Source organism: Thunnus thynnus, chromosome 9 (genome assembly GCF_963924715.1).
Source record: "Thunnus thynnus chromosome 9, fThuThy2.1, whole genome shotgun sequence".
Taxonomy (NCBI): Eukaryota; Metazoa; Chordata; class Actinopteri; order Scombriformes; family Scombridae; genus Thunnus; species Thunnus thynnus.
The window spans coordinates 24,622,184-24,648,633 of NC_089525.1; the positions used below are offsets into that span (position 1 = coordinate 24,622,184).

Below are 26,450 nucleotides of genomic sequence, written 5' to 3' on the forward strand. Positions count from 1 at the left end.
GGCCCTGAAAACTGCCATCATCTAGCCACTCTTAAAAAAGAACAATCACACTTAGACACTTCACTAATGAGCAACTACAGGCCCATATCAAACCTCCCGTTTTTAAGTAAAATCATTGAAAAAGCTGTTTTTCAACAGCTAAACAACTTCTTGGCTCTCAACAACCATTTTGGTGTCTTCCAGTCAGGATTTCAACAATACTACAGCACTGAGACAGCTCTTGTTAAGGTCTTCAATTACATACACTTAAACACTGACAGTGGCAGAATTTCAGTATTAGTATTACTGGATCTCAGTGCTGCTTTTGACATGGTTGACCACAACATAGTACTAGACAGACTGGAAAACTGTGGTGGGACTTTTACACATCTGAGTGGACAAAAATGACATGCGGAGTTCCCCAAGGCTCCATTCTGGGGCCTCTTCTGTTCAACATCTACAGGCTCCCACTGGCTCAGATTATGCAAAACAACAAAATATGTTACCACAGTTATGGAGATAACACACAAATTTACATAACCATATCACCAGGGGACTATGGTCAAATATAAGCATTACTGTGTTTAGTTCTCCCAGAAAACTGCAGGTCTGCTGCAACTCTCAATGGTTTTGGCCACATTTCCTCTGGCTTTTCCCTGCAACTGCCTCTCAAACCCGCAGGCTACCACTTATGCTGTAGTAAATGTTATTTAAAAATGTCTAATTTCTTCCTCTGAAATTAAATTAGTGACGTGCTCATTAGTCCATTCATCAACTTTTGCATAGATTACACAAACAAAACAACACAACTGCATGTTCAGGATGAGATTAGCCTAACTTAATGTAAACACTGAAAGCAAAACAGCTGCATTACACTGAAAGACAAAAAATACCTCTTACAGCTCCAACTCCAACATTGGGTAAGTTTACATGCACACTAATATTCCACTATTATTCCGATATGACATTATTCTGAATTTGATACGGGTCATGTAAACAGCATATTCCGTTTGGATATTCCAAATTAGGCCTTATCCTGAATGTAGCATTTTCTAATTAAGATGTGTGATATACCAGTATTATTCTGGATTTAGGAGCATTCTTTGGACAATTATACAGTGCATTTGGAATATGCATCTCAATTGAGGTTTTTACCGCAGTTTGCAACACATGGCCCTCTTCCCTGTTTACCTTTGCATAGGCAAAATGACATATTCTGGAGCAGGAAGGCAAACAGAGGAGAGGAATGAGAGGGAGATGTTCAGGACGGGCTGGAAAAGCAGAGAGCACCTTCTTCACAACAGGCACGGAGGGGTTTGGTTATTATCCTGACTGACAGTGACTTAGCAATGAAGTAATCATCATGGGACAACCGAGGTACTGGATGTGCCTGTAACTATAAATGTATAATATCAGTCACTTATAAATATCAGACAGCAGCTCGCTGGTTTACTTCACTGCATGCAAGATCTTGTGATTCTTGTTCCTACTGAAGCAGAGGGAAACCTTGAAAACCCTGCATACGTAAACGGGAACATTAGTGGAATATTCATTTTCATTACCCATGTAAACAGCTTAGTAGGAAGGCAAAAACTGGAATATTTTGTGCATGTAAACATAGTCAGTGTCTATGTTGTTTCTCATTAGCTATCAAGCTATATGCTAGCGTACCCAAAAACATCATTATGGGGTTTTGGCTCTACTCTGAGGACAGGATGATAGTATTGTGTGCAGCCATCAGGCCCAGTTGTTGTGGGTCAGTAAATAGCTCCAATGCGTGAGCTAATTTCCCATTAAAAGCCCTGCACACCCATAGTACACCCACACAGGTGAATTCACTTATTCTGGCTGATTCTCAGATCTGTGTGGGTGTCTAAAGGCTGTTTGATTGACATCTACGTGACTCTATTATTAGCTTTGTTGCATCTGTTACACTTTTATCAGTGTAAATATTTCAAGTAATCCAGTGACTTCATGTACATTGTATTGTTTTAACTTTCCCAGGTTCAACCTGAGCAGATGCCTAATTAGCCAAAATAACTGAAAACACCTGTGTTTGTGTGTGTGTGAATAATTTTCAGGTTACAGTATCATGTTTGCTATTTCTAGCTCCATTACAGGCACCCCTACACATTCGTGCCGACCGTTTCACATTATTCTACACTCTGTGGTGGTAATGTGGCTAGAAACACAGTATTGCTACAGGAAGAAGATCACTGCTAGCTAGCAAACATGACTGTAAACAATACAGGTTTCAAAGTATGAATTAAATATTTTTTCAAATGTTTTATGAGGAAAGAGTTACAGTATGTCTTAAGGAAGCACAAAATGTGTTCTGGTAAGAAATAATGAAATTTAACTCTTTCTTTAAAAGAAATATACACAGGTCATCTTTGTGCCTGTGCTATGTATGTGTGCTGGTAGGTGGCACTATACAAAATAAAGGTAAAAACATAACTTCATAACTAACTCAATCTTTAAATACACTCACACCAAGCCAATCACTGTGATTTCCACTTTGTAAACATTGATCACCTTGTGACCAAACCTTCCATCTGGGTGAGAGGACACCAGTTGTGAAAGACAAGTGCTGTACCACAATGATCCGACATCTAGCTGCTTTGATTCTTCTTACTGCAGTATGTAAGTACAATTCTCATTAGATGTGGAAAACCATTTAGTCTGAGCAATGATAATAATAAATATGAAACAAGGTCTTGTAAAAATGTATTCTTTTCACTGTTTTCATGCTGTTGTCTAGTAAGTCTTTCTTGTTTTTCTTCAGCTCTGATTCAAACTGCAGAGGTTCATCACCTGATCTCTTTGACTTTGGTTGAACCTGGTGACAATTCTACTATTCATTGTCTATTCTCTGAGAAGGACAACTTCTTTCACTGTTATAAGTTGGACATATGGTCCAAACAGTCACTACTAGAATTGTCAGCACAATAACAGTGAACAATTTAAAGAGTTGCATTTCACAGTCACAAAAGAGCACTATAATAATGATTGAAAAGGTGATGAAGGTGTTCATATGAATGCATCAGACCGACACTTTTTCAGCCATAATTCTAATCAAATTCCAACCATAACAGAACAACTCGCTTTGTGCTCCTTCATTTAAATGAACCTCACACCTGTTTGCGACTCTCCTCCAACCTGTGCACTATTGTGCTATGCCACACAGACGGGCAAAGTGAGTTCAAAGGTCAAAGGTCAAAGGTCAGGAAAATATCAAACATTCGAAGTGCTGCTTACACCAGAGTCCTGCACAGGTCCAATTTTGCAAACCCACACCTGCAAAGCTCAGAACCATAACCAATCCGTTACCTGCAATTATCTCCATGTAAAGTCTGGACCCGCCCAGACCCGTAAATATAAGACCCATGACGCAGCCCGACCTGTGATTAAGCACATGGGCTACACAGTCACTCGCTTTAAAGTACTTTATTTTTATTTGCTGCATAATAATAATCTGTGCCTCTGCAAGAAGGGCAGTACTGCACATTCACTAATATCCACACATGCCAGTGAGCACACAGATACGCAGTCACAGATACTGCGGTGCTTTCTCTCTCTCTCTCTCTCTCTCACACACACACGCACACACACTTAACAATGATTGCATATAATAATTATAATGACTGCTCACTTGTATGCCTTATAACAGCCTGCAGCATACTCTGAAGTTTCACTGTAATCCACTGAAATGCTCCACCTCATTTCACAATAAAAAAAAACCTGGCAGCTGATTAGACTTGATAATATCAACTGATTTTGATGTTCAAAATATAGCAAATCATTTTCATTTCAGACTCATTTTTGTTTTCACCTGCTACCCGCCTGCATTTAGTTAATTTTTACCTGTTCACATGAATTTATATAATTATATTTTGTACTCAATACACAACTTTTTTGCAGGTTACCTATTACCAGATCGGTTACCCACAGGTACCCGACCTGGTGCAGGACTCTGGCTTATGCTGGTCTTTGCATCACCACAAAAATAGGTCCCAGTGTCTTAGTATTAATAATAACATGATGCAAATATTAAATGAAATTTAATAATTATCCAATTGTGTAAGTTTGTTATTCAGAAATACTGAAAAAGGATTAATTCATCCATAATATATACTTCATACATACATTGTTTTTTGTAGAAAGCTATATGCTTTATTAATTTCAAATTGCATTTTTTTTATTGTAAATCAAACTGTGTGTATTATCATTTGTCAAGTCTTTTACCCAAAACTCAAGTAAAAGAAGAGGAGACTTTTGACTAAATACTATAAATACTCTTGTAAACATGCACATAGAAAGTAAAAGTAAAATAAAAATTAATTTCCAACCAACTCTTTTAAGATGGATCTTTTAAAATGCCAGTTTGGGTGTCATCACAAGCTTGAAATATTAAACAAGATACAAAAGATATGGTATGCTAAAGACTATTCCAAATGTTTAACTATTAAATGTTGTTATTTTTTGCAGCATAATGATTCATTTTCTTTTCTGAAGTAATAGGATTCAAAGATATTAAACAATGATACAAACAGAATGACACACAAAACTTTCATCCAAAATAAAAAAAATAATTATGTGACAGAGTTCAGAGGTGAAAGGCATGTGCTAGAGCAACTTAAACACTATTTTCACAGATAATGTGACAGAGAAAAACTTTATATTAGAATCAATCAACAAATCTTTTGTGTGAATTAATCTAACTTCTAAACCCTGGCAGTAGTGTAGACACAATTTTCTTCTGCTGCTTTTGCATTCCTTCTCCCTGCTTTGCCAGCTTTCTTCTTGGTAAAGGTTACTCCAGAATAAACCAATGAGTCCTGATATCTCTGAGGAAATAAAATATTGTGAGATGGCAAGTCAATGTAAGGACGTGCAAACAGATAAAACATGCTTTCAAAGTTACATATTATCTTTAAATTCCTTACCTGCTGACTTCGCTGACCACCACTGGCTGTTTCAGCATTTGTTTGCAGAGCAACAGCAGCTGTATTATAAAATAATAATAATATGACTTATACACAGCACCGATGTGGATCTAAGGGTGTTATAGCTGTTACTAAAAACTGTTAGATTGATGGATAGATAGATAGATTCATGTCTGAGTAATTTCTCTTACCATTACAACAATCACAAGATTTTCTCTTCATGCCATATATGAGGAAGGCTGTTACAACCAGACTTGTAGCCAAAGCAGCACAAAGCACGTAGATAATTGTGTTGGCCTTCTCTAAATCACAGCTGCCGACGACTGAAGTTTTATGAAAAAAAAAGAAATAAAATAAATAATTTAAGGTTACGAAATGGCAATAACTAATTTATGGTATTTCATAAGATGATAAGAAGAACAAATGTTTTTTGATCTAAATGGATTGTGATTGATTCCTAATAAAACACATAGATAGAATAATCTCACCATTATATAGAAATTAATTTACCTTCAATGTCCAGTTTTGTTCCATTTCCAAATAATATCTCCCCACATGTGGCCACAGCACAGTAGTAAGTCCCAGCATCAGAGGAGCTGACGTTCTTAGAGAAGCTGTAGACACATTTATGTGGAGAGCGAGTCTCAGGACTCTTTTCACATTCATCACTGCTGTTGCCATGAGCGTAAATAAAACTGAGATGAGATTCATCTGATCCAGCTCTGAACCAGTACACTCTGTGTTCTTCTGGACACTTTTTATTCTCAGAGTCAGAGAACACTGAACACTGGAGAGTCACAGAGTCTCCTGGATGGACTGGATCAGATGGAAAGTCTTGAGTGATGGCAGTGATATCAGGTTCTGGTCCTGGGAAATGAAAACACAAATAATAAATATGTTTTACTCATTTTGATTAGGATGCATTATAGAGTGGGAGTGTTGAAGTTACAATTATTTATGTTTAAACAAAAGACAAAAATCTGCATCATGCTTAAAACAAAGATTTAAATCTGACTTACATGTTGATTATGTAAACGTGCCGATTTAAATGTAAAATTGCTGTTATAAATGACATTTTATATCTACATAACTCTGCAAGTCTCAAGACATGTCACATTTTTGTTGCTGTTTTTGCTGTATTTACCTTTGATTCTTAGAAATGTTCCACTCAAAAATGTCATGTTGCTTTTTTTCACTTTTATACAGTAGTAGACTGCAGTATCGCTTAACTGTGTTTTGTTAATATGCAGAACAAATGTTCCAGGCCCTTGTTTTGTTGTAATGTGATGAGTCACCTCATTAACAACATCATAATCAAAGGCAAATGTTCCACCTAAAATTTCAGGAAAGGTTCCTGAAACAAGCCTGATCCAAAATAAGTTTGTTGATCGCCAAGATTTCTGGCGGGTACATGTCAGAGTCACATTTTGTCCAACACCAACAGTCTTTGTCGCAAAGATGTGATCGTCGGTGCATCCTGAAAAAACATTCAAACAGAGCAGAGATTAACAGCAGAGATACATTCATATATGTCATATGTACTAATGCAAGAAAATGACAATTTATTTGAAATACATCTGGAGTAAATCTGACGTCTACATATACTTACGCCCAATTTTGAGCATGAGAAGTATAGAAAATACAATCAGCATTTTCTTGTTTTATCAGTTGAGACAGTAGTCAGTTTAGACAGTATCATAAGATAATTCACTTTAATATGATCACATTAAGTGGGAGGGAACAATTTCAGAGCAATCTGATTGGCTGTTCGTTATGTTGGCGTTTCACTGCACTACCCCCGTGGAAATATGTTACCCAAAACTTTCCAACTTAAACACATGAAACAACACCAGCAGCTTTCTCACGTTTGGTTTTCATGGTGGGTTCCTTACAGTGGAACACTTACTGTAAACACAACAAATATATTGTTGTCTTTACTGTATATTGTGGCTAAACATTATTTCTCTTGTGAAGAAAATGTCATTGTTTTCCTCAGCAGATTGTTCCATATTACTAAACCAACAGCCTTTAAACTCAATTTTTATGTTCATTGTCAACAGTTTAAAATTATTTCTACAATATTTGTGCATGGCAACAGTATGGGTAAGGTAAAACACAATATTGGTACCATAACGAGATAGAAGCTCCATCATATCACATGAACTGTACACTACTGATGGAAATTAGTTACTGCAGAATGGTCTGATATAAACATACTTCTTAAGGAGACTGGTCTTTATTTTTGCTTCTTTAATTTATGGATGATATGTTTCTGAGGATCTGACCAATATTTAAATTTAGCTTTTAACATTTCAGCTGTGCTGCTTTTCATTGTTGGCCTGTTAAATATAGTGATGGAGGAATAAGTTAAATTTTCAGCCATCAAATCAAGCATCTAAGTCAGCCTGATTAAAATGCTGAAGTCATAAGATTCATTTATGGTTCTGCAGCAGCTATGCGTGTAGGCTCTGTGGCTACACTGTAGCTAAAGTCCACCTCCTCAAAAATGTGACTGTACAATACATGTATCAACCACAGAAGTTACTGAGATACCACTTTGGGACCACAAGAACTGTGATTGGTCAGCATTGGCTTGTGTTTTCTTCTACAAATTTCTGATTGTTGATAGTGAGAACAACATTAAGCAAGCTGAAGAAATGGTCTCCAGTTCTTTAACACACATAGCAAACAGTCTTTCTCACTGCAAACCATCTGCTCATCACCTTCGCTGCACTTTATCATAGTGAATGAACACTGTGACTGCACAGTAGTCTGTCCTTGGCAAAATAAAGTTAAACTGGCAAAGTATAAGTTACCTGGATGCAACTCCAGTTATCTAGGCAGCCAACTGTCACTCTGTATCACAAAGTAAATAAAAGTCAGCTTTGCCGGATGGAAAATGTTTAAGTATCATACCAGAGGCTTAAATCATTGTATTTTGAAGAAAATGACCATCATTGTCATAACCAAGAGAACTAATAGGTGTAAATGTGTAATTTTCAGAAAACACATATTTATTGAGACCAACTACTTCTTGACATCGACGACAAATCTAGCCACATTGTTTAAAAAAAAATAAAAAATTGCTGACATAGTTATATGATGCATGGAAGGGGGTAGTCTGATTGGCTGGAAAGACATCACATGCGAAGAGATGTATAAACACAGACGTAGGATCCATATTTTACTGTCCTTATCGTGCCAAGAAATAAAATTAAAATGAGATAGCCTAGACTAATTACAACTACTAATACTAAGAAAATGACCATATTATCGGAATTATTGGACTTTTGGCATTATTGATCGTACATCGTTCAGAGGTCAAAATTAGTGTATAAATACGATCATTATCGTACATCTGGCAACGCTGATTTAGTATATAAACACAGTTACTGTGGGGAATATAATTAAAGTAGGGCGTCACATAGAATAAGTCTGTCTAGTGTTACGGTGGTGCTACTAATGGGTGGTAGTTATATTTAATATCCTTAAAAGAGTACTCCATCAAGTTAGCATTGCATCAATGCAGCAGAACCAGATATAATCCTGTCAAATCCTGCAGCATACATTATTCATAATGCAACTCGAGCACTGACTGTTTGGTTGGAGATTCAGGTGTGTGTTGTGCTCAAAGAGGGTAAAAGTAACCTTGAGCCGCAAGCCTCAAGCAAAGATGAGGAGCAGGCTACAGAGGTCTCATGAGCTCACTTCTTTCTAACTCCACACCTCCAGATTATTTTCATTTTCACTTGTAGTCTTCAGCCCCAACCTTAAAATGGCCTCATGTGACATCAAGCAGGCGACTAATCATACTTTGCTTTATACAACTTTTTTCACATATACAGTAGTACGCCCCAAAGACCTGTAAACAGACGATGTGGAATCAAGGAGTTCCCCTTTAATCTGCCTCCGTCTGGTTTTTGTGGCCTTCTATGTTTAGTATTTGTGAATTGAGATTTTGTAACACTGGACGGTGCTTCAAACCATCTGCACTCTATTAACATCACTGCCACCTTTTGGTGAAAACCAGAACAGGAGATAAAGTTTACTAGAAACCTTTTTTGTTCACAAGTTCAGTGTGTATGTTTTATTATCCTACAACCATGTCTGTACTACTTACAGTCAATAACAGGGGTTTTAATTAACCTAATAAATATGTGGACACTGAATCAAAAAGGAAACCAGAGGAGCCATTTTAAATAACCCAGGAGTGGATAAATTCAGGCAGTGATGAGGCCACTCACTTTACCCGTCAGGCATTATCAAAACACATCAGCTGAAAGAGTACAGCAGCGTGGGGGAGAGCTGTCATCTGCTATATTAATACTATGTGCAATTTAGAGTTTCAGATTCACTTGTCATACAGTAAATGCTTTTTTCACTGAGGAGAATGTCCAAACTCCACAAATAAAGAACCTAAGACCTTTTTTTGATTCAACATGTTAATCACTGAGAGACCATGGCAACAGCTTTCAACCACAAAGCTTTTTACTGGCAGTAACCGAAAGACGCAAAGTGATTAGAGTAATAAAATCACATGTGTGTAGATTGTGAGTTCCTGTTGTGGAAAAAATAACAGGAACACTTGACAGTACAACAACACAAAAATCAAATAATTACTATGAAGTTGAATCATTTCACCAACACAATCTTGTGTCATTCTTTATGCATAATAACATACACAGTTAAAGAAATAGGTGATGAACACATGAAATGTAACAATGTAATACAAATAAAAAGTCTTTTCCCGTAGTATCACCTGAGACACACAACAGAGTCTCACTTGCTCTCTCCCTCTTACACACACACACACACACACTTGCATGCAAAAACACACACACGCACACACACAAACTTGTTTTTATGGCTTTAGGGGGACTTTTACTGACAAACACAAACTATTTTTTCTATCTTTATGAAGACTTTTACTGAAATATATATATATACAAACACACACACACACATACATACATGAATGGGTTTTTATGTTTTTATGGGGTCTTTTACCGACAAACACACACACACACACACTCACACATTTCAAACAAATGATGCATGGAAAGTTGAGCATGGTTGTGGTTTGGCTTTCAACATAAGGTGTGAGTTCAAACGGTCTTTTCTTCCTTTCTTTCTCACCAGGGCTCATATACAGGCATGCATTTACAGTCAGTGAGTGGTTTCTTTTTTCTTGGTGGACATTCGTGTTAAGAGCAGGGGCTTAAACTGTCGTCCTCCTACCCTTTCTTAGACTTTTTTCTCATCACGCAAAAGGAACTTTTGCAAGCTGAATTCCTTTTTATCTGTTTGTGTAGCTCCACCATACAAAACATGCAGTGTATTTCATATTACATTTGTAAATGTTCTGCTACAAAATCATGATCTCACTGTCTTTGTTATTTCAATCATTATTATTAATACATGTCACAGAGAGCCTCGAGTGTTAAGTATGTCCTCTTAAAATGACTTACAGTAGATCTCCTCAGGCTCTGCATATTTACAGACCAACAGTGCAAAGTACAGTTAAAGGACACGAAGCATGTGATGTACTGCAGATAGAAACAGTAAACATTATCACAGTGTGTTGTGGACCTGGCTGACACATCAGTTTTTCTTTCCTTTATAAGCAGTGCAATGCATAGTGCATGGACAGTGGCATATGTATGTGAGAGTGTATATTTTTTTGCTGAAGGAATTTGCTCAAGTAAAAAAAGCCCCAGTAACCATTTAAATATCTGTTCTTGTGCGCACGCAGTTGTACTTTGGACCAGGTGCTGCTTGATTAAAATATTCAATTGTCATCTCAAAGCAAAAAATCATGGGTTTGAATCTTTGCTGGTTGCCATATCTCATAACAGACTCTAAATGGTCTGTGATAGTTATTAGTGTGAATGTGTTCTTATGTCTTGGTTCATTTACAGACTGGTGTACTGTAGCCTATCTAAAAAATGTGCCTGTTTTTTTCCCTCTGTAAATCCTTATAATAGAACTTTCAGACCCAGTTTGTAATATAAATAATTCTGTAGACAGGCTGGTAAAACTAAAACAACCACATAAGCTTGTTCAACTAAAATGCACCTGCTGAGGCTCTTGTACCTCTCCCCTGCAACTCTAACCTTGCTACATATCCTGTTGATACCCATAGTCGGGTCTATTCTGAGTAAACAACCTTTGTGGTTGGTCAAAGGCAGAGAGACGGCCTACCACACATTTCATCTGTCAGTGTAGCTGCTGCATGCGGCTTTGGTTGTCTTTTTTCCAGGCACTCATGCAACATGCTTTCACACAGTGCCGTGACACTAGACCAGAGGTGCTCAAATACAAGTCTTAGAGTTTCCACCGCATCAGAGGTCCAGTAAAGGTGCATTACATGATGATGTTTCATTACATAAACTCTAGAACTCTGTACATAAACAGCATCTCTGTATTATTGGGGGACGTGACATCTTCATGGTGTCACCAAGTCACTAAATATAAGGATAGAAAGGTGCTATGGCCCGGTGGAGACACTGCTGCAAGTGTTCATTAATGTGTTTGCTGTGGTATGAGTTCCACACATCATGCTTGATGTCATAGTGGTGTTTTGTGTTCCCACTCCTCATTATGGCCATTGCAAATTAAGCACAATGGTCTCTTTAGTCAACCTTTCTTTTTTTTTGTATCAGCTAGCTTTGAACAAACAATTTAGCTTCATTGACCGGAGCTCCTACACTCCACAACTACTTTGCTAACTTATCTTTGACAGCTGAGGTGATGTGATAGGAATGTGTCCCACAAAAGCTGTCCAAGTGAGGTTGCAGTTAAATTTTGTTCGTGTTATTTAGTCCAAATCCAGACCGAGCCCACCTTCTGAGTATGTATGCACTAGACTAAATGAGTTTTGTGTAATGGTAGTGAGTTTGTCCATTTGGAAAGTGGACCCAAAAGCAGACTCAGGAAACAACAGAAGATAAGAGTTCTCCACTCACTTCTAATGGTGCAGTTACAGTCATCAACCTGAAGTCAGAATTAGACAAACAATTTGAGAGAATAAAGAAATATTAATTAATCTATGGAGCAGAATTAAATGCAGCTATGACAAGTGGTACCAAATAAATGTTTTTATGCAGCATTTTTAAAGCATCCCTCAATTAAAGATTGAGGATACCTATGTAACATAACATGTTTCTAAGTACTTCCATTAGTTATGAGTCAGCCTACAACAGTCCACTGTCCTAATAGCTGTCTGTTTATTTCTCCGTCTCTCCAACAACAAAACTGACACATGTGGTTCAGAGTGAAACGTCTCCACAACTATTGGTTGTCCTGCAATTTGATATGTATGGCCATTGCGAATTAATTAATTAATTATAATCACTATGGCTGCTAGATGGCATTTGTCACTCAAACATAACTATATGTTGTTTTTGGATGACTGACATTATGATCCATTGTGACGGATTACGGATTATTTTTTTGGGAGGACAGTCTCCAATTTTCAGTCTTGAAGATGGAGTTCTTTCAATGTGCAGATTGCCACCATGATTGTAACCTTTGGTCATGCGCCCACTATATGTAGTTTCAGACAGTCAAAAATAATAAAAAAATAAAAGTCAAAAATATCATCTAGTCTAACAATTAAAACAAACATAACACACAACAACAACAACAATTATTCACATACATGTGAATTTCATTAAAAATCATGGTTTTGCTAAATTTAGGGTGGAGTGTATTTTTTGTGCGTCAGCCAATCAGGATGATTTCTACGTTGCAGACTTTGATCATGTTGTAACTAAAGCTTTGGTTTGAGTGGGAAGACATCAGTTATGCAAGAGGAGTGATGTACCACAATGGCCAAAAGACTGGTGGCTTTGATTCTTCTTTGCACAGCTTGTAAGTGCAGTTGTTTGATAAGTGGTAGTACTAACAAGTATTTGTACAAAATGAAAATGCCAAAACTGTCAAGCTATAATATTTCTGTAATCGCTTTCCTTTCTAAAATTATTGTTGTCCTATCTGGGTTGGTGTTTTAACTCTGGTATTGTTCGTTTTTTCTTCTTTAGTTCTGATTCAAACTGCAGAGATTCCTCAACAGATCTCTTTGACTGTGGCTGAAGTTGGTGATAATTTGACTCTGACATGCCCAGTCTCTGGGGATGAAGTTGGTTTGTTTTACTGGTATAAACTGAATTTTGGATATATGGTCCAAACTGTTGCTGAGGGATCTTTTGACAAAATCACACTTAAAAGACAATTTAACAAGTCAAAATTAACAGTTGCAAAAAGCAATACTCAGTATTTTCTTCACATCAGAAATGTAAGCAAAGAAGATGAAGCAACATACTTCTGCCAAGCTGGATCGGCATACGAAATGAGCTTTGTTAATGGCACACTTCTGGCTGTGAATGGTACAGTATGTTAATTTCAGCATTATTGTCTGTCATGCATGTGTCAATAATTCTACATTTAGAAGCAATTTCATGTTCCGATGTCACACTAAAATAAATTAACATACAACCCCTCTGACATGTTTTTGTAGATCATAGAAAACGGCAGAAATATTTCTATGTGAAACAAAGTCCAGAGATGGAGTCAGTCCAGTCGGGAGAATCAGTGACTCTTCAGTGTTCGCTTCTTCCCAAGAAGAAAGAAAACACAGATCAGTGTCCCGCTGTGCACAGTGTGTACTGGCTCTACAGAGGTGCTGCGGTCCAATGTGGGGAGATTCTGTTTTGTGAAAGGACTGAAAGGGAGACGGGTATGTTGATCTTTCCACTATTATTTAGATTATGAATGTGTGATAAACTTTTGATCATTTAAATGTTGAATGCTATTTTTCTAATGGTAATTTTAGTAATGATTATGACTTTGTGATGCTAAAACAATGCAAGAAATATTTATGAAATTCAAACTTAATTTAATTCATTAGACACTACATTTTCTGTCCTTTGACCCTCTATTTCTGTTACTTATTCAATTTATTCATGACTTATGGTATACAATGGTACCATGGCAACTTATAGCAATGTTTTTTGTCATTATTCTATTCCTCAATTATGAAGTAGTTGACTGATTAAATGATATCCTATCTTATCATGTAAGATGAGGTATATGTAAAGAGTTAAATGTCTGCTTGGACTTTTTCTGATTTCAGAACAAAAATGGGACCCAGTTATTCTTGTACTGGGAATACTGTTGGCTCTCTGCGTCATTGTGATTGCCATCCTTATTTGCTCAAGAGACCAAAAGTGACTGGAAGCCCTTCAGAACATTTGTACATGGTATGACCAGGACTAAACAATCAAAAACCCCTTTGGTGCTGCCCAATAACGAGTCAATGAGTATATCCCACTTCCCAAAATCACGCCATCTGCTCAAAATACTCTGAAACTCACCATCATAATAAGAAGACTGTGAGACTGAATTATTGATCTTTGATGTTTACATATGAGTAACATGTGCCATGACAAATTTGGCTTTATCGCAAAACACATTATTCATCTATTTAGATTTTTTTTTTTTTTTACTACACAAGTAAGTGAGGAAAATTGAACTATTAAACTATTAAAATCTTGTATGAAAAACAGAAGCTTTGTTTTATGATGTAACAAGGTCAGGTCTGTTCAATCAAGATTATTCTTCAGTTCAGTGAGCCTTTATGTGGTGTCTCACTCTTTCATCTTAAAGTCACTGCAGCGTGTGGTCTTTATTAAGTTATTCAAAGGCAAGGACTACATCATCAACTGAGATGCAAACAAATAGTTTGTTGACTATGAAACATATGAGTAGTGACAGGTAGATGGGAATGGTGGAGCAGCGTGTAGGGAAGGCTTCGGAAGGATCAACAAAGGCTTCCGGGTTGCCAGACCCCCACGGTACCCAATGAGAAATGATAGAGGGGGAGGAGAGAAAAGAGGAACCTCCAACACAAAGACAACTCTTCATCTGGTGTAAGGTTATCATCTACGGATACGCATGAAGAGAATGCTATCATGCAGTAATTATTCCTGGGTGAAAATACTATTATCTTGAAAAAGACTCCATCATCCTTTAAGCCCCTATAGGAGTGAGGGACAATCATGGGCTGAATAAAGCACTGCACCAACTGTTCTACAAAGAGCTCTTTGTTTCAGCATGTGTAATAAAGTCATTTCAACATGTATTATGTGTGTATCAATGCTGTTCCTCGAGATTAGTTGTGTATTGTGTATTTACACTTTAGACTGTAATCATGGTTCTAGTAAGATACATGGAAACATCTCTGGGTCTACACAGAGAAAGGTGTTACAGGTTGATGTGCATGCCTCACAAAACTCAAAATGTGTCTGCAAGATGATTAATTAATCCAACTACTGTCCTGTTTCGAATGGAAAGAAATAACATGGAAACATTATACTCAAAATCCATACAAGTACAAAAGAGACAGTCATGTGAATTCTGTTTGTGTCTGAATGACACCTGCACATATTCGCCTACATACAAGAGAGGTGTTCAGAGAAAAGCATGTTCCAGTATTTCTGTGTTCAAATGAAAGTACAGGCTGTGTGGTTACATCGCATCACTGTGTGGTTGCATTGCCACACAGCCCAAGTGTGACATATCCTTCTGTCAACATGAGGTTTAATGTTGCATTAAAGGGGAGGTATCATGCACATTTCCAGGTCTATGTTTTTATTCTGGGGCTCTACTTGAATATCTTTGCATGACTTACAGTTCAAAAAGCAGGTTTAGCTCCTGTCTCTTTAAGGCTCCCCTCCGATGAGCCCACTCTGTTCTGATTGGCCAGCGTCCGTGTTTTTGAGCTTTGACTATTTTTAATATAGACTTTGAACATTATTACAGTATAATAAATGACAGGAAATCACAAAAGGCATGTTATGTCCCCTTTAAACTTGTGTTAAATATTATTACTGTGCCTTTCCACCAACCTCTGTCTTTATTATCATTATTTTTTATCTCTGCACTCCAATTTGACAAAATTACAATAGATGTGGCTACAAATCATGTCACTTACTTTACATTGCTGTCATCTTCAAACTATTTTTCTACCTTTTCAATCAGGCAAATGAATTAACACCTCATTATTGCTATTCTTATAATTATTAATGCCTCTTAGAGGAGTAGTTACGGGTACAGAAGGATTAGACACACTGAGCCACTAAAGTTACTGACTGTCAGTCACCCTGTGCTCTTCTTGTTGTCTGGGGTTTGCTTATCTTTGGCGGTTTTTGTTGAGGGAAGGGGAAGTGCAACTTATTCACTGGTCCCACCTAGATATTTGTGACAAGAGCATTAGTCTGATCTGTGATGTCCCCATCTGAGAGTGTTGACCTACTTATTTTATCCGGTAGATCAGAAGGAAACATTTTTGCAAACCTTTCTTATTCATTACATCATTTGTTTGTTTGAAGAGAACACACAGACATTTTTACATTTACTGGTGACAAATCCTTAACTGTCACAATATGTGTAATATTGTAGAACAGTGTATTATAATGTATGGGTAAAAACACATGTGGAGTGCTGACTTATTCTTGGTATATTTGTACCTTAGGCTGATGGTGCACCTGCAGTATAGTGTATAAATACATCATGACCTGTACTTCCCTTAATATGAAGTGTGGAGTGCAATGCATGTGGCACATGTGTACTCTTGAATGATGCATGTTTTGATGCTTAGGAGAATTAAAGTTGTGCCTGATTATCTGCATAAAGGTTTTAAGATGTTCCCTGTTCCCAGTTCCCTGTTCCTGTGTGCATCACATGGTAAAGCTAAAGAAAAAGAAAGTACAAATTAAAACAAATCAACAATAAAATCAAAAACAAAAAAATATCAGTCAAAAATATCAACTTGCCTAACAATTAAAACAAACAAAATAACAAATATTCACATACATGTGAATTTCATTAAAAATCATGGTTTTGCTAAATTTAGGGTGGAGTGTATTTTTTGTGCTTAAGCCAATCAGGATGATTTCTACGTTGCAGACTTTGATCATCTTGTTACTAAAGGTCCGGTTTGGGTGGGGAGACATCATTTATGCAAGAAGAGTGATGTGCCACAATGAACGGAAGTGTGGCAGTTTTGATTCTTCTTAGCACAGCTTGTAAGTGCAGTTGTTTGGTTAGTGTGAGTGCTAACAATTATTTGTACAAATGTATGTGTGAAAATGCCAAAACCGTCAAGCTATAATGTTTCTGTAAGCGTTTTCCTTTCTAAAGTTATTGTTGTCCTATCTGGGTTGATGTGTTAACTCTGGTATTGTTTGTTTTTTCTTCTTTAGGTCTGACTCAAACTAAAGAGATTTTTCAACAGATCTCTTTGACTGTGGCTGAAGTTGGTGATAATTTCACTCTGATATGCCCAGTCCCTGGGGATGAAGTTGGTTTGTTTTACTGGTATAAACTGAGTTTTGGATATATGTTCCAAACTGTTGCTGAGGGATCTTTTAACAAAATCACACGTAAAGGACAATTTAACAACTCAAGATTCACAGTTGGACGAAGCAATACTCAATATTTTCTTAACATCAGAAATGTAAGCAAAGAAGATGAAGCAACATACTTCTGCCAAGCTGGATCAGCATACGAAATGACCTTTATTAATGGCACACTTCTGGCTGTGAATGGTACAGTATGTTAATTTCAGCATTATTGTCTGTCATGCATGTGTCAATAATTCTACATTTAGAAGCAATTTCATGTTCCGATGTCACACTAAAATAAATTAACATACAACCCCTCTGACATGTTTTTGTAGATCATAGAAAACGGCAGAAATATTTCTATGTGAAACAAAGTCCAGAGATGGAGTCAGTCCAGTCGGGAGAATCAGTGACTCTTCAGTGTTCGCTTCTTCCCAAGAAGAAAGAAAACACAGATCAGTGTCCCGCTGTGCACAGTGTGTACTGGCTCTACAGAGGTGCTGCGGTCCAATGTGGGGAGATTCTGTTTTGTGAAAGGACTGAAAGGGAGACGGGTATGTTGATCTTTCCACTATTATTTAGATTATGAACGCATGATAAAGTTTTGATCATTTAAATGTTGAATGCTATTTTTCTAATGGTAGTTTTAGTAATGATTATGACTTTGTGATGCTAAAACAATGCAAGAAATATTTATGAAATTCAAACTTAATTTAATTCATTAGACACTACATTTTCTGTCCTTTGACCCTCTATTTCTGTTACTTATTCAATTTATTCATGACTTATGGTATACAATGGTACCATGACAACTTATAGCAATGTTTTTCTTTTGCTCTAAATCATTATTCTATTTAAGAAACATTACACTTGAGGGTGTGCTTTACCATCATTGTTGGCATGTCAGTGATGCAGTTAGGAACGAGGTGCTTGCACCGAGTTCCATAAGCAATTAAGCAAAAGTTACGGTGAAGCACACCCTCGAGTGTAATATTGTGATTATACTACATTTACCAACAAAATAAATGATATAAACAAAATGTATTCATATTGTGAGGCAGTTCAGTCTAAAAATAAAAAAAACTTTTTGCATGTCTTATCCCCGTTTCCATGGAGATACTTAAATTATGACTAATACCTGGAAAACAATCACTCACGTCAGTAGACATAATGAAACCTAGTTTACTACTCCAGCAAGTAGGCCGACCCTTAGTAACGACCTAACAACAAAGACGATTTCTAGTCCCTGCTTATAAACACAAAACTGCTTTGCTAGCTCAGTCTTGTTGTAACTAAGATATCCGCTGAAAAAATATTTTTTTCAATGGACAGATTTAGCTACTATGTCCACAATCTTCACATACATTTTTAAGCTAGTAGTGACATCTCACCGACTCACAGGAACAGCTGATGGAGGGTGCCAGGGTTGGAGCTGAGATATACTCTCAACTGAAGAGAAATGGCCAAGTTTTGCTGTGTATGGGGGTGCCAGGTAAAGATAAAGAGTGGTGAGGGGTTTGGATTTTTTGTGTGTGTGTAATTCGTCCCACAGTGTCAGAGTTCAATCCACTCAGTAAAGCGTCCGTTTTGTTTTCCCCACAACCCCTAATCCGTTCAGTTCAATCCATTTTCACAAACATAAAAGAAAGACAACTCAAAACTCCGCTCCGGGTTTTCATCACAGATGCCCCCACAAAACAAAACAAACCAAAGACACTAGCAAAGCAACACAGTACATAAAATAAACCCAGCAGGAATGTCAAATAGGTCAGACCACCATGTTTATACTATATATCTTCAAACGTTACAGTTACGGCTGAAAATGACAACAGAAAAAAACAAGTTTGCCAAGTTCACATATCTCCACAATTCAAATCAACCACCAGTTGTCTACCCAGAAATGACTGTTGTTGTTAGCGTAATGTCACGATCTGTAGTTTTAATTAACGGCAGAATAATATTTTTATTGACGAGGATTTTTTCATTTGAGTACAGCTAGGATTGCTGTCATGCTGATTTGAGCACGTTCTAAATGTCTAGTTGACCAATCAGATTGCTTGGTCAGAACTACCTGTTGTATAATCCTCCATTATATAGTTGTTGACTGATTAAATGATATCCTATCTTATCATGAAAGATGAGGTATATGTAAAGAGTTAAATGTCTGCTTGGACTTTTTTCTGATTTCAGAACAAGAATGGGACCCAGTTATTCTTGTGCTGGGAATACTGTTGGCTCTCTGCGTGATTGTGATTGCCATCCTTATTTTCTCAAGACACCAAAAGTGACTGGAAGCTATAGGAGTGGACACTGCACCAACTGTTCTACAAATAGCTCTTTGTTTCAGCATGTGTAATAAAGTCATTTCAACATGTATTAAGTGTGTATCAATGCTGTTCCTCGAGATTAGTTGACCGTAATCATGGTTCTAGGAAGATACATGGAAACATCTCTGTGGGTCTACACAGAGAAGGATGTTATGGGTTGACATGCACGCCTCACAAAACTCAAAATGTGTCTGCAAGACGATTAATCCAACTACTGTCCTGTTCCGAATGGAAAGAAATAACATAGAAACATTATACTCAAAATCCATACAAGTACAAAAGAGACAGTCATGTGAATTGTGTTTATGTCTGAATGACACCTGCGCATGTTCACATACATACAAGAGGGGTGTTCAGAGAAAAGCATGTTCTAGCATTTCTGTGTTCACATAAAAGTAAAGGCTGTGGGGTTGCGATGCAACCTCAGAAAAATTGTGACGCTCAGAAAAATTTATCTGCTGATTTACAGACGTCTCTTTCACAATGTAAGTCTATGGGAAAAAGTCTTTTTGAGCCAGTGTGCATCACGTGACGTTGTAATTACACAGTTTTGTATAAATACATCATGCCCTGTCGTCAAATTTGCTTCAAAGCCTGGCAGTCTTCCTGCATCCAGTTCTCTTTATACATCCATGCTCTGTTCTGATTGGCCAGCGTCCATGTTTTTGAACTTTAACTATTTTTGACATAGACATCTAACATCATTACAGTATAATAAATGACAGGAAATCACAAAAAGCATGTTATATCCCCTTTAAACTCGTGTTTAATATTATTATTGTGTCTTTCCACCAACCTCTGTCTTTATTATCATTACTGTCACCCTGTGTTCTTCTTGTTGTCTGGGGTTTGCTTATCTTTGGTGGTTTTTGTTAAGGGAAGGGGAAGTGCTACTTATTCACTGGTCCCACCTAGAGCATTAGTCCGATCTGTGATCTCCCCATCTTACCCCGGGATTCCACCGGCCGAGTGTGTGCCACATTCCGGCTCCGACGCGGTTTTGCTCCGTCCTCTGCACAGCGCCCTATTCCACTGGGAGCGTGTCAGAAGCGAAGCGTCTTCACTGTGGGGAAGCCTTCCGCCGTTTAAAGTCAATTGCACTCCTACTACAGTAATTACAGCAGCCTAGTCAAAGCTGATAAAATCCCTTAAGGCTGCTGTAATTATTGCAGTGGCAGGGCAACTAAACTGCCCAATTTTGTTAACTTGCTCAGCTTTTGTTGATTTGGTAATTTTCCTTGATTTTTGTGCTTCTTCTATGGTTAAGTAGGCTACGTAGTTAAATGGTTTCTTTATTCATCTGTTTTAATTGCGTTTATTGTTGATATATGACCAGGAGTCTGCACGGGGTGTTTTATTTTAAAAATTGACGCGGCTTCCGTAAAAAATAGACGAGGCACCTATCTTTAGCGCAGCGCAGCGGAGAGCCGCTTCTGGGACGCCCGTTGGAATCGGATACATTGACTAGAGTGGCCGCGATAGTGGCACACGCGCCCGGTGGAATTTAGGGGTTAAAGTGTTGACCTACTTATTTTATTTGGTAAATCAGAGGGAAACATTATTGCAAGCCTTTCTTCCTCATAACATCATTTGTTTGTTTGAAGAGAACACACCGACATTTTTACATTTACTGGTGACAAATCCTTAACTGTCACAATATATGTAATATTGTAGACTAAGAACAGTGTATTATAATGTATGAGTAAAAGCACATGTTGAGTGCTGACTTATTCTTGGTATATTTGTATCTCAGCCTGATGGTGCACCTGCAGTATAATGTATAAATATATCATGCCTTGCACTTCCCTTAATAAGCAGTGTGAAGTTCAATGCATGTGGCACATTTGTACTCTTGAATGATGCACGTTTTGACGCTTAGGAAAATCAAAGTAGTGCCTGATTATCTTCATAAAAGTTTTAAGATGTTCCCTGTTCCCAGCTCCCCGATCCTTTGTGCATCACATGGTAAAGCTAAAGAAATAGAAAGAACAAATTCCTATTATCCATACCTTCAAGAGTGGAGGGTGTTGCTTGATTGCTTACATTTTTTTCCAATGGATGCTTAGATAAGCTCCCCATGTGATGCTGGGACTGAATAGGAAACAAAGATAAATGAATTATACATTTGCTGTTAAAACAAAAACCAAAAAAGGAACAAATGTAAAGATGCATATGCTCCTTAAAATAGAACTTTTTGACAATTATATAATTTATAAATTAGCACATGCAAAGGCAAACAAAACTAAAACAGCCAGGTCCACTGGTTAAAATAAAATGTGCTTCTTGCAGTTCTTTCCTTCTTGCACCTCTGACCTCATTACATATCCTGTTGGGGCCTCGGGTCTATTCTGAGTAAACAGCCTTGGTGGTTGGTCAAAAGCCCACCACAGCTTTTGTCTGTCAGTGTAGCTGCTGAATGTGGCTTTTCTTGCTGCTTTCAAGACACTAATTAAAATTGCCTTTATGAAGTTCTTGTGAGAACAAAGAAAAGTTTTCCCCAGACACTTTTTTTCTGAAACTATTTTTCAAATGTAAAAGTCATATTCTCTATTCCATCTTGATCAGTTTCTCTTGGGGATATAATTTAAGGAATAACCAGTACAATTTTGCCATGTCCATAGCTATTACATGTTGGAAAAGTATAAACTCTAAATTTAGACATCCTTTAATCACAGCAATTCATTTCGAATCCACACCACTGCATTGGAATAACTTGATACGATATCCCAATATGTCTTTTGGTGCTGAGTCATGGAGTCTACCCACCGACACTAGCAGTTCAAATGAGGAAATGCAACATTAAAGCACAAGTAAGAGCAGACAGGTTCTGTCTTAACAACATATTAAGCATTTTCATGTTTGCTTAAACAAGCTGAATTAGTATAATATGTAGACTTTGTCCATGCAAAAGTAATTTGCTTTGTTGCCTATGTATATTGATCCAGATTTAATTAAGGTGAATTGAGCACTGTTAGTATTTTACACAAGCATAACCCCAGAATTAGATATTAAACTAATGTCTCTGCCCCTTACTGATCATTCTAGATGGATTCTTTAGTAGTGAGTGTAAATGGGGTATAAGTGGTCGGAATTCCTCCATTTACACCTGGTATTAAGATGTGACCTGTATCCGGATATCTTATCTGGACAAGAGAAAACACATGTTAATGCAGGTCAGCTCAGGTCAGCCAGACCACATTTGGAGGTGGCTAAGCATGCCAGGTGTATATGCAATAGGAACTGGATACGGGACTCAAAGATGGTGCCTATTCACTCAAATGAAAATTGTTCGCCTGTTTTCCCCTTTGGCCACACCCATGCGTTCCTGCTCGGCCCACAGACTTTACCCTGGGATGATGTCACACACATTAAATTCTCTTTTTTAGGCTTTTGGAAGGTTTTATAAATATAAAACATTCATGGCCTTCATGGTAATAATTGACATTGTTGGATGTTCGAGTTGTTCTGTCAACAGTTTTACAGATGTCTCTTTTATAATAGTGGTCTATGGGGGAAAATGCTTTTTGGGTCACATGGGATTTTTTTCACTGCAGTAGCACAAAAGACCACTGAGAAAAATTGTCAGCAATGCTGAGTGGCGGTGCAGTATCCAGCTCTCTTAACACATCAATGATCTTCCACTGTAAAAAATGAGTGATGGCAATCTACGGTACTGATTTCCATGACTTGATGCGCCATGTTTGTTGACAAGTTCGCCTGCTCTGCCTAGCTAATTTGCATATCGAGATCCAATAGCAATGTGGACACAACTAAGATAACCAGAATGCATTTTAATACCAGGTGTGAATACAAAGACCCATGGATTGGATATCATTATCCAGATAATGTGTCTAGATACAGATCACATGTTAATACCAGGTGTAAACAGGGTCAGTGACAAAACTGCTTTGGAACTTCAAACTATCATCTAATAGTATAAAGCAACAATACATGTACATTTAAGAGTCATTGAAATTGCATCATGAATTTGCTAAATTTTGGAGGGAGTGCACATTCTGCTTTTCAACCAATCAGGATCATTTCCGCTTTGTAGACTTTGATGATCTTGTGACTGAATCTTTCATTTGGTTAGAGAGGCATGAGTTGTGCAATAGAAAGGTTTTTACCACAATGATTGAAGGACTGACTGCTTTGATTCTTCTTAGTACGGCGTGTAAGTGCACCTCTTAACTAATATGAGATAGATATTCATGCAAACCATTGTTTACATTTCACAATGTTATTTCTAATGGCAAATACTCTACATTTGTTTTTGTCTTGTTGTGTAGTACATTAGTTTTTGTTTGTCTCTTTTTCTCAGCTCTGATTCAAACTGCAGAGGTTCCTCACCCAATCTCTTTGACTGTGGTTGAAGTTGGTGGGAATGTTACTCTGCAATGCCCAGTTTCTGAGAAGGAGGGGAAGTTCTTTCACTGGTACAAGCAGTCTCTTGGATATATGGTCCAAACAGTTGCTACAAGAACTTATACTCAAATAAAACTTGTTGGACAATTTGAGAATTCACGTTTCCAAGTCACAGAGGGATATGCTGAGTACTTCCTCACCATTAGAAATGTAAGCAAAGAGGATGAAGCAACATATTTCTGCCAGAATGGAACGGCGTATTCACCGACATTTGGTGAAGGCACATTCTTGGCTGTGAACGGTAAAATATTTTACTCTCCGTGTCTATGCAGCTGTCAGTCATCACAACGTTTTCAAGTCATACACATAATTTCAATCATTAATTCCTTTTAATGTCTTTTTTACTGAATCACGCAGATCTTAATCAACAGGCATCTTTCTACGTGAAACAAAGTCCGGAGACAGCATCAGTCCAGCTGGGAGATGCACTGACTCTTCAGTGTTCACTTCTCTCCAAAAACAAAGAAAACACAGATCTGTGTCCAGATGAACACAGTGTGTACTGGTTCAGAGCTGGATCAGGAGACTCACGCCCAGGCATCATTTACACTAAGAAGGACAGGAGTGATGAACATGTGGAAAGGAGCTGTGTCTACAGTCTGTCCAAAACTATACAGGACTCCTCTGATACTGGGACTTACTACTGTGCTGTGGTCACATGTGGAGAAATCCTGTTTGGTGTAGGAGTTCAAGTGGAGATAAGTATGTTTTTAAGGTCCTTATTGTCTTCAAATCTTTAATGATTCTTAACTATTAAGGGTGGATAGATTTGATAAGATTTAGTCTGATTAAAAAAAATTGCTGTTTGATAGATACATTTATTCATTTATTTATTTATTTATTTATTTATGATTGGTCAATTATCAGTTCATGCCTGATACCTCATCCCTTAGTACTGAATGCTGTAAATTGAAATGCTTCATTTAAAATATATATTTTAAATCATTAAAAAATGTTATTGTTATTGCTTACATAGAATTTGATAAATTAGATATCTTCTGCAGTAGTTAGCTACTGCAGAAGAAAATAATTGATATCGTAAAAGTAAATGAGGAGTAAAGAGTTACATACCTGCTTGGACTTTTTTTCAGATTCAGGACAAGAATGGGACCCAATTATCATTGTGCTTGGGATACTTTTGGCTGTCTGCGTGGCTGTGATAGCCATTCTTATTTATTCTAGAGACTGATGGTAAGTTTAATAACATGAGTTATATTTATAGATTTTTTTAATCATTAAAAAATCCCAGATTACCACAATCCACGATATCACTGAAAACCAACCAAGGATACAACATCGAGGGGCCTGTTTCACCAATTTTGCAGCATACTAGTTATGATTTGTAACATTATATCTTTATTTTGATCGACTGATGTTCCACTAATCAGAAAAAAAAACCCACCATACTTGCACCCTTTGCATCAGCATGTGAGAGTCATGTAGGACTCACAAATTGCAGATCATTTGTAATGTGAAATGTGTGTAATGTGTGTAATGTGAAACATGCTGCCACCATTTGTGTATAAATAATGCCTACAAACTGCTTTTGGGAAACTGGCCCCAAGATTGGAAATGCTTTGGCTACATTTCAGTAAAATATGGCATGAGAAATTTTATTTGGTCACAAACCACATTTGTTTTGTTATGATTGCATTATTAGTATGAATAAGTCAGAAAATTGGGACTATCAACCACAACTGTGAATAAGAGGCTGTTGTTTTATGACCATTGACTCTCCAGGGTCAGCCTTGTTTGTCCAAAGACTCATGAACATTCTTTGTTCCAGTGAGCCGATCTTAATCTTAGTCACTGACATGTGTTTAGTTTTCAGTATTTAGTTACTTAAGGATAACTCTGAATCTGGTGTATTAGGTTTTCCCCTAATACAGGAGAAATTCTCCTTCTTGTGAGGAGAATGTAATTGTGTGGTAATTAGCATTTCTGAGTGATTCTCATTTTGATTTTGATGTGCATATCATTTTCTTCAAAAAACTTTATAATCCTTTAAGCTCCTGTATGAGTTGGGGACAATCATGTGCCATTGAGGTTAGATGGTATACTGATTTTCATTCAAACATTATGCAAACTGTTCCATTAGCTATGATCAACACCTCTAATCTCAAGTATATATTATTATTATTTTTAGGGTGGTGATGCCAAGGCACTGAACTACTGTATCACTGGCTTTCTCTACAAAGCAAGAAGTGTGTTTGAAGACTGGCACTGTTTTCACATATACAAAGAATAATAAAAAAATAGTCACACAAAGTGGCACCATCGGTTTTATTTAGGTGAATTCCATCGACTTACAAAAATCTTATCTCAACTTGTATAGATAAATTGTGTGTAACTGTTTTTTTTATTTTTTA

At 37.2% G+C, this 26,450-nt stretch overlaps 3 protein-coding genes and 1 long non-coding RNA gene across 4 annotated transcripts; 3 read left to right on the forward strand and 1 right to left on the reverse strand.

The window, feature by feature from the left end:
• Positions 1-4,191: 4,191 nt before the first annotated feature.
• On the reverse strand, positions 4,192-6,603 carry LOC137188790 (signal-regulatory protein beta-2-like). The gene is made up of 6 exons (XM_067598386.1): positions 6,535-6,603; positions 6,070-6,402; positions 5,436-5,792; positions 5,117-5,248; positions 4,926-4,984; positions 4,192-4,826 (listed from the first exon to the last, which is right to left on the reverse strand). The coding sequence occupies exons 1-6, from the start codon at positions 6,575-6,577 to the stop codon at positions 4,704-4,706; spliced, it is 1,047 nt and encodes a 348-aa protein (XP_067454487.1). The 5' UTR covers positions 6,578-6,603; the 3' UTR covers positions 4,192-4,703.
• Positions 6,604-12,741: 6,138 nt separating this feature from the next.
• LOC137188791 (uncharacterized) lies at positions 12,742-15,479 on the forward strand. The gene is made up of 4 exons (XR_010929520.1): positions 12,742-12,797; positions 12,968-13,312; positions 13,444-13,662; positions 14,059-15,479. It is a non-coding gene; the product is annotated as an uncharacterized lncRNA (long non-coding RNA).
• A 920-nt stretch (positions 15,480-16,399) lies between these two features.
• LOC137188700 (uncharacterized) lies at positions 16,400-19,736 on the forward strand. The gene is made up of 4 exons (XM_067598327.1): positions 16,400-16,407; positions 17,127-17,533; positions 17,665-17,883; positions 19,520-19,736. Exons 1-4 carry the CDS (start codon positions 16,400-16,402, stop codon positions 19,615-19,617), a joined length of 732 nt encoding a protein of 243 aa, XP_067454428.1. The 3' UTR covers positions 19,618-19,736.
• A 4,024-nt stretch (positions 19,737-23,760) lies between these two features.
• Positions 23,761-26,450, forward strand: LOC137189773 (immunoglobulin kappa light chain-like). Its single transcript, XM_067599830.1, has 5 exons — positions 23,761-23,830; positions 23,978-24,322; positions 24,439-24,783; positions 25,173-25,272; positions 26,228-26,450. The coding sequence occupies exons 1-4, from the start codon at positions 23,788-23,790 to the stop codon at positions 25,268-25,270; spliced, it is 831 nt and encodes a 276-aa protein (XP_067455931.1). The 5' UTR covers positions 23,761-23,787; the 3' UTR covers positions 25,271-25,272; positions 26,228-26,450.

Excerpts from the sequence above, each read along its gene's own strand:
- LOC137189773 (XM_067599830.1), top strand. The coding sequence starts at position 23,788 with ATGATTGAAGGACTGACTGCTTTGATTCTTCTTAGTACGGCGT. Across the intron at positions 23,831-23,977 it reads GATTCTTCTTAGTACGGCGT|CTCTGATTCAAACTGCAGAG; the intron begins GTAAGTGCACCT and ends TCTTTTTCTCAG. Across the intron at positions 24,784-25,172 it reads AGGAGTTCAAGTGGAGATAA|ATTCAGGACAAGAATGGGAC; the intron begins GTATGTTTTTAA and ends ACTTTTTTTCAG.
- LOC137188790 (XM_067598386.1), bottom strand. The coding sequence starts at position 6,577 with ATGCTGATTGTATTTTCTATACTTCTCATGCTCAAAATTGGGC. Across the intron at positions 6,403-6,534 it reads TCTCATGCTCAAAATTGGGC|GATGCACCGACGATCACATC; the intron begins GTAAGTATATGT and ends ATGTTTTTTCAG. Across the intron at positions 5,249-5,435 it reads AACAAAACTGGACATTGAAG|TCGTCGGCAGCTGTGATTTA; the intron begins GTAAATTAATTT and ends ATAAAACTTCAG.
- LOC137188700 (XM_067598327.1), top strand. Across the intron at positions 17,534-17,664 it reads CACACTTCTGGCTGTGAATG|ATCATAGAAAACGGCAGAAA; the intron begins GTACAGTATGTT and ends ATGTTTTTGTAG. Across the intron at positions 17,884-19,519 it reads AAGGACTGAAAGGGAGACGG|AACAAGAATGGGACCCAGTT; the intron begins GTATGTTGATCT and ends TTCTGATTTCAG.